The sequence below is a fragment of the Tamandua tetradactyla genome, chromosome 6, assembly GCF_023851605.1.
Source record: "Tamandua tetradactyla isolate mTamTet1 chromosome 6, mTamTet1.pri, whole genome shotgun sequence".
In the NCBI taxonomy this organism is placed as follows: Eukaryota; Metazoa; Chordata; class Mammalia; order Pilosa; family Myrmecophagidae; genus Tamandua; species Tamandua tetradactyla.
In genome coordinates, this window is record NC_135332.1 from 46,199,485 (window position 1) to 46,213,083 (window position 13,599).

At 43.9% G+C, this 13,599-nt stretch overlaps 1 protein-coding gene across 1 annotated transcript in view; it reads right to left on the bottom strand.

Annotated features, from left to right (window-relative positions):
* Positions 1–577: 577 nt before the first annotated feature.
* The window catches only part of UNC45B (unc-45 myosin chaperone B), a 32,971-nt gene continuing 19,949 nt past the window's right edge, over positions 578–13,599 (bottom strand). Inside the window, exons 16-21 of the mRNA XM_077165157.1 lie at positions 12,647–12,713; positions 11,737–11,850; positions 11,312–11,427; positions 6,428–6,545; positions 4,385–4,540; positions 578–2,739 (exon numbers count right to left, since the gene is read on the bottom strand). Coding sequence (XP_077021272.1) covers positions 2,479–2,739; positions 4,385–4,540; positions 6,428–6,545; positions 11,312–11,427; positions 11,737–11,850; positions 12,647–12,713 — 832 coding nt within the window. The 3' untranslated portion in view covers positions 578–2,478. The remainder of the gene's footprint in view (positions 2,740–4,384; positions 4,541–6,427; positions 6,546–11,311; positions 11,428–11,736; positions 11,851–12,646; positions 12,714–13,599) is intronic.

Below are 13,599 nucleotides of genomic sequence, written 5' to 3' on the forward strand. Positions count from 1 at the left end.
ATAGAATCCAGAGGCTACTCTGGAGGTCTCTCTTATGCAAGCTTTGGTTAGACATTGCTACCTATCGTAGCTTGCCAAACCTCAACCAAAACTATTCCCGCCAATTTTAAAGAATACCTAGGGCATTAAAAAAGATTCCACAAAGGTTCCATGCACTAGGGCAACTTTGCAGAAGCCTACAACCTCCAGATGGTTCCTAGGCCAGATACATTAACTAGTTCCACCCCCCATCCCATATTATCAACAGCCCCTTCCAATATGGAAAAGTTAAAATGGGCATAGCCCAAATAGCCCTAAAGAGTGGGAGAAAGATCAAAGGAGAGAGTGAAGTTATAACAGGGAAGACAGGATTTAACAAATGAATGTGATTGCTGAACCATTATATTGATATTTCTTTTAGTCTCCAGTGTCTTGAGCAGCTAGAAGGAAAAACCTGAAATTAATTGTGAAACTATAACCCATACCAAACTTTGAAATCTGTTGTATAACTACTTGTTAAAATGTACTTTGAAACTTATTGCTTTTTGATGTATATATATATATATATATATATATGTTATATATATGATATGTTATATCTCACAATTTAAAAAAGTGAAAAAAAAAAAGAATATGGTCTCTTCAGCTCAAACAAGACATGGTTTATCAAAGGAGTCTAAAATTCTAGTGATAGATATAATCTCATGAAAATCAAAAAAGGTAAGATTGTGGCTCTACCTCTGATTTTTTCTTGTGAGGAGCTAAATACAACCACTCAATTCTAAATGGGGGAGAAGAAGAAAAGAATTTGGGTCAAGATCAAATCACATCATTTATTGCTAATGAGTGTCATATATATTTTGAAAGAACCATATCCCAGTGTCATTCTTTGATGGAATAAGGAGGATATGATGAGTATGGTTTCCTGCAATGAAACAAGACCAAATAAGAGTCAGCAAAGTGCAGGCTCTGTCTAGACCAGTTAATGCAGAGAAGATCTGAGAAGCTAAGGTCTTCCTGGTATTTGTACTTGTCCTCTGGAGGTAAAATGGAATAATGTTGGATTTGGTCCATATCCTAACAGTGAAAGCATCCAGTGGTCTTTCCCTTTTCAGCTGATGTCTCAGGTGTATGTACAGCTACACTTGTTATAAAATTTTTAATTATTTTATCAAAGACCATAATTTTACTGCTGTATCATCTGTCGAATGTGAACCGTTGACCCTTCAGTAGGATTGGGACATACTGGAGTGACAGTACTAGGTCACGATATCTTAACCATGCTAGAAAGGTACTATTAACAGAGAAATTCAGATCTATAAACATATTACCTGAGTCATTGTTTTGTGGCTAAGTCTGATGTTCTTTGGTTTCCGCACGTGTTTGTGTGTGCATGTGTGTGATGACACACCTCTTACATTGGTTAGTAACCTTGGTCAGTTTATGTTATTTTAAGATGAAGCAGATTTGGATATATAACCTAGGCCTGGCCAATCAATGATTTGTTCATGGATGGAAATGTGACCCAAGCTAGACAAATCAGAGTTGTCACTGATAATTTTGCTGGGTTTTGGGGAGTGATTCTCTCTCTTCTCCTCCATAACTATGAACTATAACCACTATGTAAACCTGGAGCTGCTAGCAACCATTGTTCCTTACCACATGGAGAGAGACTGTCAGAGGATGAGGTCAACCCAGAGGAAATCAAAAGCAAGCTATGGGTTGGAGGGCATGGGAAAGAAAAAAAGACAGAGAAAAGAGAGAATATTGGTGACAACATTTGACCCCCTGGGTCCAACAATGTCAGATCTTTCCCTAGATGCCCAAAATATATAAGCCAATGCATTGTTTATTTTTTGCTTGAAGCATTTTGATTTGTTCTCACTTATATTCTTGCCTGCTTTGCTTGGAAGACTTTCCCAAGAAAATTATAAAGATTATAACACACCATTCAACATAAGTATATATTTCCATCACTCAACTTGTGGAATGGGCATGGGCCTGAGACAGGGTGATGAAACTAAAACTTGCAGAAACAGGCAGTTCTGAGCAACCTTATTCAAATAGTATGAAGAGAGGATGAGATCAGAATGTAAATACAACAACACTAAATGTTATATTCACCCATCTGTTGGCTTCTACTTTACCACACAATCCATTTTTCAAAATATAAGGAACTTCAGTCGATTATTTCACCCTCAGTGTGAATACAGAAAGAATCATCTGACCTGCCTTCCACTCACGGTTGAAAATTATTCTATGGAATTTCTGGAACATGACAGATGGAAGGAAGCAGGAAACAAGACAGCCAGTTTAACATCTAGACTTTCGCAAGACAAAGGGCAAGATTCACAATTTAGAGAACAATCAGGTCTTTCTGTTATATTGAGACTTCATTGTCACTGCTGTGACCCCTAGTGGAACTGATGCTCCGTGATGACCCAGCGCAGGACTCTGCACAGTACAGGGTCAGCCCCCAAGCCCCTTTGGGCCCCTAGTCTAGGACACAGGCTTAATGAAGCCGTAATCCATGCACTTGATGAGACATTCTCGGGCAGTCTGAACCACTTCCTTCCTCTTTTCGTCCGGTTCCTGTTTGCCCACCACTGTCAGGATCTCCAGCAGCTCACTCTCCACCAGCTTCTTAGCCAGCTCGGCGTCAGCCGCCAGCAGGTTGTAGGCGATGACCAGGCCCCGGTGTTGGATTGACAGCCGGTCGTGTAGACAGAGTCGCTGTAGGATCTCTAACCACTGGGACGTCTGGAGAGGGAGAAGTGGGTAAGGAAGGAATGGAGAGAACAGTGAGGAGATAGAGGAGATCTGGTGACAAGACAAGACAAAGAGAAGGCATCAGCCAGGCCCAGATTCCAGGCTCTCAAAGGGCAAGTAGGTATCTGATTATGTGGGTATGGTATTTAGTACATGCCTAATTGAGACCCTTGGGACTAGCTGGATGAAGATTACCTCCTTATCAGGGTCAGGGATAACACCAGTTATCCTCACCCTCCATTGTTAGCAGATATAGCTTTCCACATGTACCATTCTCAAATGAAGAGATAGACATAGAGGGGACTGGGGAGGCAAATTCTTGACTTCTGAGCTCCCAAACTCTGCACTGAGTCTCCTACCACAAACAAAGGGGATGAAAGTTCAGCTAGCTGTGTGAGGGTTGATGGAAAGTTTCAGTGATGATGGAATAATGGATTCAGTGCCTATCCACCTTGGAATGAGTCCTTTGAAACTGGAGGGAAGGAGTGAAAGAAATCCCAATCAAGGTAGGATCCCAAGGAAGGAGAAACTGTTGCCTGGCTTCCTAGGGAATATCATAGCAGATATGAGAATGCCAAACTGACCAGGGTCCAATATGGCCCCAGAGACTAGAAAAACAGTGGCTGAGAGAGGCTTCTGGGCTGATGGGCCTGTGATGCCTCCCAGAGTCCCCAGGATCCCAGTGTGTGGTCAGAAATGCAGCCAAGATTTCTGAGCATCTCAGAGGGAATAAAGAAGTGGCCAGGAGAGGGCCAGCAATCCTGAAGGATTCCAGTCTCTCCCCAACTCTCTGGCTTTGTGGCCTTGGGCTAGTTGCTTTTCTGTAAAATAGGGATAATAATAATAATTCCCACCTTGTAGGACTGTGAGGAGGATCACATGACAACATAAAAAACACTGAGAACAATGCCTGGCATACCATAATTGCAAGAAGCCACAGTGTACCGTGCGTGGACCTGCTGGGTGTAGTCCCACAACCACAATTACTTCAGCAGATGCTGCTCTGGAGCACTGGTTTTCAAAGGGTGGTTCCCAGACCAGGAAACACACTCACATACAGACACACAGAACCTTAGCTTGACTATCCAAAAGATCTTGCATTTAAACTAGACAGTCAATTTCAGTTGACATTTGGTGAAATAAAGTTTCATTTTGTGCCCTCTATGACTATGTAGATACCATTCCATTAACACCTGCTGAGGAATCCATGGTTCCACTGTAGGCTCTGGTCATAGCAACCACTTAGGAGGATCCGTGTCCTCTCCCCCAAAACCCTGAGTCCCTGTGGGCCTCCCAACCAATTCCACACTTCATTTGGGGTACATGAGAGCACCACAGTAGTAATAAATATTGCTATTCTATTATTGCTTTTACCCTTGAGTTATGAGTAATAAGCACCACCAAAGGCAGAGGCTGAAACTGCAGCAGGAGGGGTTTGAGTTAGTGCCCTTGGGAAGCCCAAATAGTGAATGTGAGGGGCCGAGGGCATAGGGGATAGGGACAGACACCAGTAGGCTGGGAAGGTTACAGCAGGTCTGGCCTCCCGGCAGAGGGTCACATAGGGCAGTGTGGTCTGGAGAGAGGGCCATTCCTAGAACCTACCCAGCTCCCCTCTTCCTCAAGGGCCCGCTCTCACCACTTGGGTCATCTTGAGGCAGAGTTTCTTATGCGCTGCTGTCAGCATGGCCAGAGCCCCTGCGGCTGCATTCTGCACCTTTTCATCATCCTCCCCGCAGAGCAGTACCACTAGCTTCAGCCGGTCGTTCCCATCAGCCAGGAACCTCTCCTGTACCTATGGGAGAGAGTCATGGGGCTCAGAGAAGATTGCTTCCACCTGCACAGACTGAAGAGGGAAAGCAGCATTCGCAGCCCCTTTCTCTGATTCAGAATTCCTTCGAGTTTTCCTCTGAGCAGCTTTTCCATGCTACCTCCCCCAGAAGGCCTTCCCGGGTTAGCTGGATGAAGGGGCTACAAACTCCTCCAGCTAAAAGTGTACAGAGAAGAAGGAATTCCCTGTATGGTGTGCTGCACCACCTCTGCTTGCATTCAGTTATCCATGTGAGGGAGAGAGGCAGGCACAGACAGCAGAAGAGGAGCTGATGCCTAAAAGAACCAAACATGACTTCCCTTGGGGAAGCGTGGAATGTTTCTCCCCACACCAGATGGGCCTTCAAGGTCTTCCCTAAAACAACTTTGCAGTCCCTGAAGGCACAGGGACTTGGGCAGGAGCAGGGGACAATTAGATAGTTTGCTTGGTATTAAAGAACTACTGCACATTCTCACCAGGGTGAAGACTGAAGGTTTCCAAGGGGTAAAAGCCAGAAGAGCCTCAGGCGGGCAGGTCTCTGACATGTTCAGAGCATCTTACTAGACACCCACTCATATCTCTTCTGAGACACTAGCATAGTGGCCACCAGAGGGGGGTGTCCAGGTGTACAGTAGAGGCAGTCAGCATGCTTCCCTTTCATGGGCACAGTTGCTCCTGGAAAGCAGCTGCCCCACCAGGTATTACACTTCCCCACCTCTCACTCCTAGATGTGGTTATAGACTAGTTCCCATCAATGGAAGGTGAGTGGAAGTGGTGCATGTCATTTCCAGGCCACATTGGTTGGTGACTACGGTTATCTCCCCCATGGTCTCTCTCCCCATTCACCACCTGAACAGAGACCACTGGTGGGAGAAGGCACGGCAGTTCTTGATGACAGGAGAATCATGGATCCATTAATCACTGCTTGGAAGTGGGTCACTCAATCCAAATTGGACTATGACATGAGCAAGAAATTAACTATCCTGCTTGGGCCACTGTATGTTTTTTCATCTGTTTGCTGCAGCAGCTAGTCTTCGCCTCAGCAGGCCAGGCTGCCTTCTCACCCCTGCTCTCCCTCTCCCCTCTCCTTGGACACACTGGGGGACCCTGGAAGCTTTATTTCCACTGCACTGACAGGCTTTTCTGGGTGGGGTTTTCCTCCTAGAATATTGAGAAGAGCCAAGACCTGAGTTAAGTATTGAGGGAAACAGACTGGGTCTCACACCAGGCCTGACACGAGGGCTCAGTAGGATTACATAGCTGTCACATTCACAAAGGGCCTCAGGTTTAGACCCTATGCTTTCTCTGATAAGATTATCCACATAAGCACAGAGATACTAACCAGATGGAAAGAAGACATCTACCATGCGGCTACAGTTTGTTCCATTACTGGACCATGATACCTACTGAATGGTTTGAATTCATGTTATTTTTATAAATCCTGTAATTATTCTGTGAAAAGCACAGTTATAATGCATTGCAATTTCTATGGAAACACTTCATTGTGAACACAGTTAATTAAATGTTAGCATTTAAAATACTCTAAAATTTTTTGTAACCATATTTTTGCATTTCTTCATTTATTAATAGACGTGGAGCTTCAGTAAATGCAAGTGGCCTGTCCTCTCTTGATCTCTAAGAGGCCCTGGTCTTTGCTAGGAAGTAGTTTATGGAAATGTTACCTTCTCCCTTGTTTAGCCCAAAGCCCAGCGAAGGATGTTATTACTCTATGTGCCTTCCTTTGTCTCCTCTTAGATTCCTGGATCCCTGGCTTCTCTGGTGAAATTCTACCTCCATACCATCCTAATAGCCCCCAGTCTCACCCAAGCCCTGAGCTCTGGTCCGACTGTCCATGCCTTGGCCTCCACCTACCTCCTTGTTGAGTACCATGTTGCACATGCACTCCGTGGCTGCCTGTCGCAGCTGGTCGTGATTCTCAAACATGTAGTTCTCAACGTCTGGCAAGGCCCTCTCTTTAAAGATCTTCTGCCTGGGGTGGGAGGGGTGGAGGAAGACAGTCTTCTGAATCCTCTATGGTGAGCATTTGTGATTGGGGGCCACCCAAGGCCCATTTCCCCATCCTTGTGGTGTCCCTGCTGCATCCTCAGCCAGCTTGATCTGGATGGTAGTGCCCCACCCCCTGCTCCAAGAGGGGCACCCAGGGGCATAAACTGTGTGCCATATCCTAGTGTTCCAGCCACAGTGAGGGGTTGAACCTGTCCCCAAACAGAAGATTCTTTCACATCATTGCTGGAGAATTCTCTCTTTCTCTCTCTCTCTTTCTAGACATGAAGCCAAGAGGACATGAGGTTCAATGACCATGAGAGAGGGGAAAAGCCCATCTGAGAATTAAGTTAACACAGAGAGAAGAGAAGAGGGAGTGAGAACAAAGACCTGAGGCAGCTTTGTAACCTCTGCATCAAGCCACACCTGAATCTGGATTTAATGAGTCAACAAAATTCCCTTCATGCTTACGCCAGTTGGGTGTGAGTTTTTTCCCACTTGCAACCCAAAAGAATTCCAACCCAATACATTCTACCGTACCCCTGCTTCCTACCAAGAAGACACTTTATCCCCACTCATCGACTTCAGTATCCTTTTACTGCTTTAAAAAGAAGTCTTGAAAGAAATAACAAAGATTAGAGCAGAAATAAATGAAATTGAAAACATGAAAACGATAGAGAAAATCAATAAGACCAGAAGTTGGTTCTATGAGAAAATCAATAAGATTGATGGGCCCTTAGCAAGATTGACAAAAAGAAGAAGAGAGAGGATGCAAATAAATAAGATCAGAAATGGAAGAGGAGACATAACTACTGACCTCACAGAAATAAAGGAGGTAAAAACAGGATACTATGAACAACTTTACGCTAATAAATACAACAATTTAGATGAAATGGACGGGTTCCTGGAAAGACATGAACAACCAACTTTGATTCAAGAAGACATAGATGACCTCAACAAACCAATCACAAGTAAAGAAATTGAATCAGTCATTCAAAAGCTTCCTAAAAAGAAAAGTCCAGGACCAGACGGCTTCACATGTGAATTCTATCAAACATTCCAGAAAGAATTAGTACCAACTCTCCTCAAACTCTTCAAAAAAATAAAAGTGGAGGGAAAGCTACCTAATTTATTCTATGAAGCCAACATCACCCTCATACCAAAACCGGGCAAAGATATTACAAAAAAAGAAAACTACAGACCAATCTCTCTAATGAATATAGATGCAAAAATCCTCAACAAAATTCTAGCAAATCGAATCCAACAACACATTAAAAGAGTTATACATCATGACCAAGTAGGATTCATCCCAGGTATGCAAGGATGGTTCAACATAAGAAAATCAATTAATGTAATACACCATATCAACAAATCAAAGCAGAAAAATCACATGATCATCTCAATTGATGCAGAGAAGGCATTTGACAAGATTCAACATCCTTTCCTGTTGAAAACACTTCAAAAGATAGGAATACAAGGGAACTTCCTTAAAATGATAGAGGGAATATATGAAAAACCCACAGCTAATATCCTCAATGGGGAAAAATTGAAAACTTTCCCCCTAAGATCAGGAACAAGACAAGGATGTCCATTATCACCACTATTATTCAACATCATGTTGGAGGTTCTAGCCAGAGCAATTAGACAAGAAAAAGAAATACAAGGTGTTCTAGTTTGCTAACTGCTGGAATGCAATATACCAGAAACGGAATGGCTTTTAACAAGGGGAATTTAATGAGTTGCTGGTTTACAGATCTAAGGCCGAGAAAATGTCCCAATTAAAACAAGTCTATAGAAATGTCCAATCAAAGGCATCCGGGGAAAGATACCTTGGTTCAAGAAGGCCGATGAAGTTCAGGGTTTCTCTCTCATCTGGAAAGGCACATGGTGAACGCAGTCAGGGCTCCTCTCTCGGCTGGACAGGCACATGGCGAATACGGTATCATCTGCTAGCTTTGTCTCCTGGCTTCCTGTTTCATGAAGCTCCCCGGGAGGCGTTTTCCTTCTTCATCTCCAAAGGTCGCTGGCTGGTGGACTCTCTGCTTCATGGTGCTGCAGCATTCTCTGCTCTCTCTGAGTCTCTCTGAATCTCTAAAATGTTTCCTCTTTTATAGGACTTCAGAAACTAATCAAGACCCACTCAGCTGGGTGGAGACATGTCATCCCCTAATCCAGTTTAACAACCATTCTTAACTAAATCACATCAACCAGGGAGATGATCCCATCACAGTCCCAAATACACAGCATTGAATAGAGACTATTCTACCTTTAAGAAATGGGATTTATATTAAAACATGGCTTTTCTTAGGGGGCATATATCCTTTCAAACCAGCACACAAGGCATCAAAATTGGAAAGGAAGAAGTAAAACTATCACTGTTTGCAGACGATATGATACTATACGTCGAAAACCCGGAAAAATCCACAACAAAACTACTAGAGCTAATAAATGAGTACAGCAAAGTAGCAGGTTACAAGATCAACATTCAAAAATCTGTAGCATTTCTATACACTAGTAATGAACAAGCTGAGGGGGAAATCAAGAAACGAATCCCATTTACAATTGCAACTAAAAGAATAAAATACCTAGGAATAAATTTAACTAAAGAGACAAAAAACCTATACAAAGAAAACTACAAAAAAACTGTTAAAAGAAATCACAGAAGACCTAAATAGATGGAAGGGCATACCGTGTTCATGGATTGGAAGACTAAATATAGTTAAGATGTCAATCCTACCTAAATTGATTTACAGATTCAATGCAATACCAATCAAAATCCCAACAACTTATTTTTCAGAAATAGAAAAACCAATAAGCAAATTTATCTGGAAGGGCAGGGTGCCCCGAATTGCTAAAAACATCTTGAGGAAAAAAAACGAAGCTGGAGGTCTCGCGCTGCCTGACTTTAAGGCATATTATGAAGCCACAGTGGTCAAAACAGCATGGTATTGGCATAAAGATAGATATATCGACCAATGGAATCGAATAGAGTGCTCAGATATAGACCCTCTCATCTATGGACATTTGATCTTTGATAAGGCAGTCAAGCCAACTCACCTGGGACAGAACAGTCTCTTCAATAAATGGTGCCTAGAGAACTGGATATCCATATGCAAAAGAATGAAAGAAGACCCATGTCTCACACCCTATACAAAAGTTAACTCAAAATGGATCAAAGATCTAAACATTAGGTATAAGACCATAAAACAGTTAGAGGAAAATGTAGGGAGATATCTTATGAAACTTACAACTGGAGGCGGTTTTATGGACCTTAAACCTAAAGCAAGAACACTGAAGAAGGAAATAAATAAATGGGAGCTCCTCAAAATTAAACACTTTTGTGCATCAAAGAACTTCATCAAGAAAGTAGAAAGACAGCCTACACAATGGGAGACAATATTTGGAAATGACATATCAGATAAAGGTCTAGTATCCAGAATTTATAAAGAGATTGTTCAACTCAACAACAAAAAGACAGCCAACCCAATTACAAAATGGGAAAAAGACTTGAACAGACACCTATCAGAAGAGGAAATACAAATGGCCAAAAGGCAATGAAGAGATGCTCAATGTCCCTGGCCATTAGAGAAATGCAAATCAAAACCACAATAAGATATCATCTCACACCCACCAGAATGGCCATTATCAACAAAACAGAAAATGACAAGTGCTGGAGAGGATGCGGAGAAAAAGGCACACTTATCCACTGTTGGTGGGAATGTCAAATGGTGCAACCACTGTGGAAGGCAGTTTGGCGGTTCCTCAAAAAGCTGAATATAGAATTGCCATACGACCCAGCAATACCATTGCTGGGAATCTACTCAAAGGACTTAAGGGCAAAGACACAAACGGACATTTGCACACCAATGTTTATAGCAGCGTTATTTACAATTGCAAAGAGATGGAAACAGCCGAAATCTCCATCAACAGAAGAGTGGCTAAACAAACTGTGGTATATACATACGATGGAATACTATGCAGCTTTAAGACAGGATAAACTTATGAAGCATGTAATAACATGGATGGACCTAGAGAATATTATGCTGAGTGAATCTAGCCAAAAACTAAAGGACAAATACTGTATGGTCCCACTGATGTGAACAGACATTCGAGAATAAATTTGGAATATGTCATTGGTAACAGAGTCCAGCAGGAGGTAGAAACAGGGTAAGATAATGGGCAATTGGAGTTGAAGGGATACAGACTGTGCAACAGGACTAGATACAAAAACTCAAAAATGGACAGCACAATAATACCTAATTGTAAAGTAATCATGTTAAAACACTGAATGAAGCTGCATCTGAGCTATAGGTTTTTTTTTTTTTACTATTATTATTACTTTTATTTTTTTCTCTATATTAACATTCTATATCTTTTTCTGTTGTGTTGCTAGTTCTTCTAAACCGATGCAAATGTACTAAGAAACGATGATCATGCATCTATGTGATGATGTTAAGAATTACTGATTGCATATGTAGAATGGTATGATTTCTAAATGTTGGGTTAATTTCTTTTTTTCCGTTAATTAATAAAAAAAAAAAAAGAAGTCTCTTTACAAACTCCTTGGCTTTATACATTCATATGTGGTCTTTCCAAGTGCTAACTCAAATCCCTTCCACTGCAGCGTCGACCCTCTGCCTTTGACCCTGTCCTTAGAGGAGAATAGCTGTAGCACAGGATGGATGTGAAATTCTGTCCAAATGCATTGACACACCTCTCTCTGTCCCGCTCCCTGCGCTCTACCTGACTCACCGGAGTTTGTCACTCCTCCCAGACAGGTTGGTGAGGCCAAGGAGAGCCTCATAGTTCTGGAGCCCGTCTCTTTGCGTGTCCAGGAGACGCACGAGGGGCCGCACCACCTCATACACCTGTGGGGAGGGTACAAGGGCGATGGATCAGGTGGTTCCTTACATTTGTAGGTGCCAAGTTTTACATTCTTCAGCGCACTTTCCCACACCTCGTTTGATTTAACCCTCACAATGAGCCTGAGAGGCAGCTGTATCACCCTCACTCTGCCTGGAATCCAGGTACCTCCAACTCTCTTGGTCTCTTGGCCAACTCATTGGCCTCTCTGCACGATGCCCCCCTTGGGCTGAGGGTGATGAGGTGAAAGGTGCCCCCCCAGGAGCATAGGAGACTCCTCCCTTTCCCCCATCCCACTCACCGCAGACACCTACCCGCTCCCCAGGGAAGGCGATGTCCGGGTTGGAGACAGCAGCGATCTTTGCTAGGGCGTGGGCTGCCTTCACCTTGCCCACGTCTGTGCCCTCTAAAGCCAGGGGAATAAGGGCCTGCAGGAAACGCACAGTCACTACTCGGTCACAGACAGAGGCCTCTCTCGCCATCCTTGCTCTCCAGCTGCCGGTTGTCTGTCTCCCATCGGAGGTTCAGGAGAGCTCTCAGATATAATCAGCTCTTGACCAATCAGAGAAAACTAAACCTTTAATCACCACTGACTCCCCCAGTTCCCAGCATACACTGAGGTCTCCACCCCCCACCCATACAAAAATGTGCTGGGCTTTCAGAAAAATCAACCAATTCATTTTTCACTTTTTGCCTAGACCAAACCTCATCATCACAGGAGCCATTTATTAAGCACCTAAATATGAGCCAATACTTCATGTAATTTCTCTAATCTTTGTGACATCCTGCAAAGTATGTGTGTATGTGATTTTTTTCCCAGTTTACAGATGAGAAAACTGGCTTGGGGGGTTACATAACTTGTCCAATATCACACAGCCAGAAGGGGGCAGAGGAAGAACTCAACTCCAAGTCTGCTACCTCAAAGTCCGTTGTCTCTGCACTTGCGCCATACTTCCTTCCAATGTCAGGGAGGATAAATGGGATTCCTAAGTCAACCTCATGACACATCGTAAAATCAGACAGGAATTAGTTTGGGGTTATGTGCAAAGACAGCCCAGATAACTGAGTGACAGAACTCCAGGAGGCTGGGTGGGGGCAGTGGGTAAATTAATCTTGGGCCAGGCAAGAAGCATGCATGCGTGTGTGCATACACACAGGGTGCTCCTCCACAGCAAGTTCTAGAAGCAGGGTCTAGGCTGGCGAGGACCTCATCTGCCCAGTTACCTTGCCACCACCTTGAGCCACAATGGTGCCTCGGTCCCTTGGGTTGTCACACAGTGCCAGGAACACCCTGCAGGGCCAGCAGAAAAGGAAAACATTTGATGTACCAGCAAACCCTTCCCAAGGCATCAACAGAGCAGTGGGTTGGCGCCTGTGAGACCCTGGTACCAACTGGGTCACACAGGAAGCCTAACTTCCTGTGTGCATATTCCCAAGCAATAGCTACCCTAGGAAGATGCCTCCATGGATTTAAGAGGCTGGAAGGGAATAGAGACCAAGTAAGGCAAAGAGTCACCTCCTCTCAATTCAAGGAGACAATGAATGGCTCCTTACTGCTCACCACCCCCAAAAGAAACTCTTCAGCAGGGTGGCACCCCAGGATCTCTGTGATCTGGCCCTTTGGCTTCCTCTCTGGTCTCATGTAGCACCACTCCCTCCCATGCATTCCATGCTCCAGCCATATTGTAACAGAATCTGAAATCCCTTTATCTCTGCCTTCGGTGTCTTCGCATATGCTGTTCCCTCTGCTCAGATCACTTCCCTCCCCTGCATTTGGATGGCTCCTTTTCTTTTTTCAGGGATCCACTGAGCTGTCACTTTTTCCAGGAGGTCTTCTGGCTGACCCTCTCTCCAATCTGGGTGGGTTAATGCCACAGCTGTGTGCCAACAACTCCTCTGAATAACCCCATCACACTGTATTCTAACTATGACTTAGTCTGCCTCCTCCATCAGCTTCTGAACACAGAGATTGCATGTAATCCCTGAAGCAGCAGATCCTCAACAGGGCCTGGGAACAAGGTAACCACAATGGATAGCGACCTCTTTACTCCTGATGCAAACTCACCTTGGGATGACCTGCCCCATCATGTCGCTTTTCAGAGCGGCTCCCCTTCAGCCTCTTCACAGGCCCCAGCTGACCCATCCCAGCCATTTCAATCTCCCTGCCCAGCCTCCTC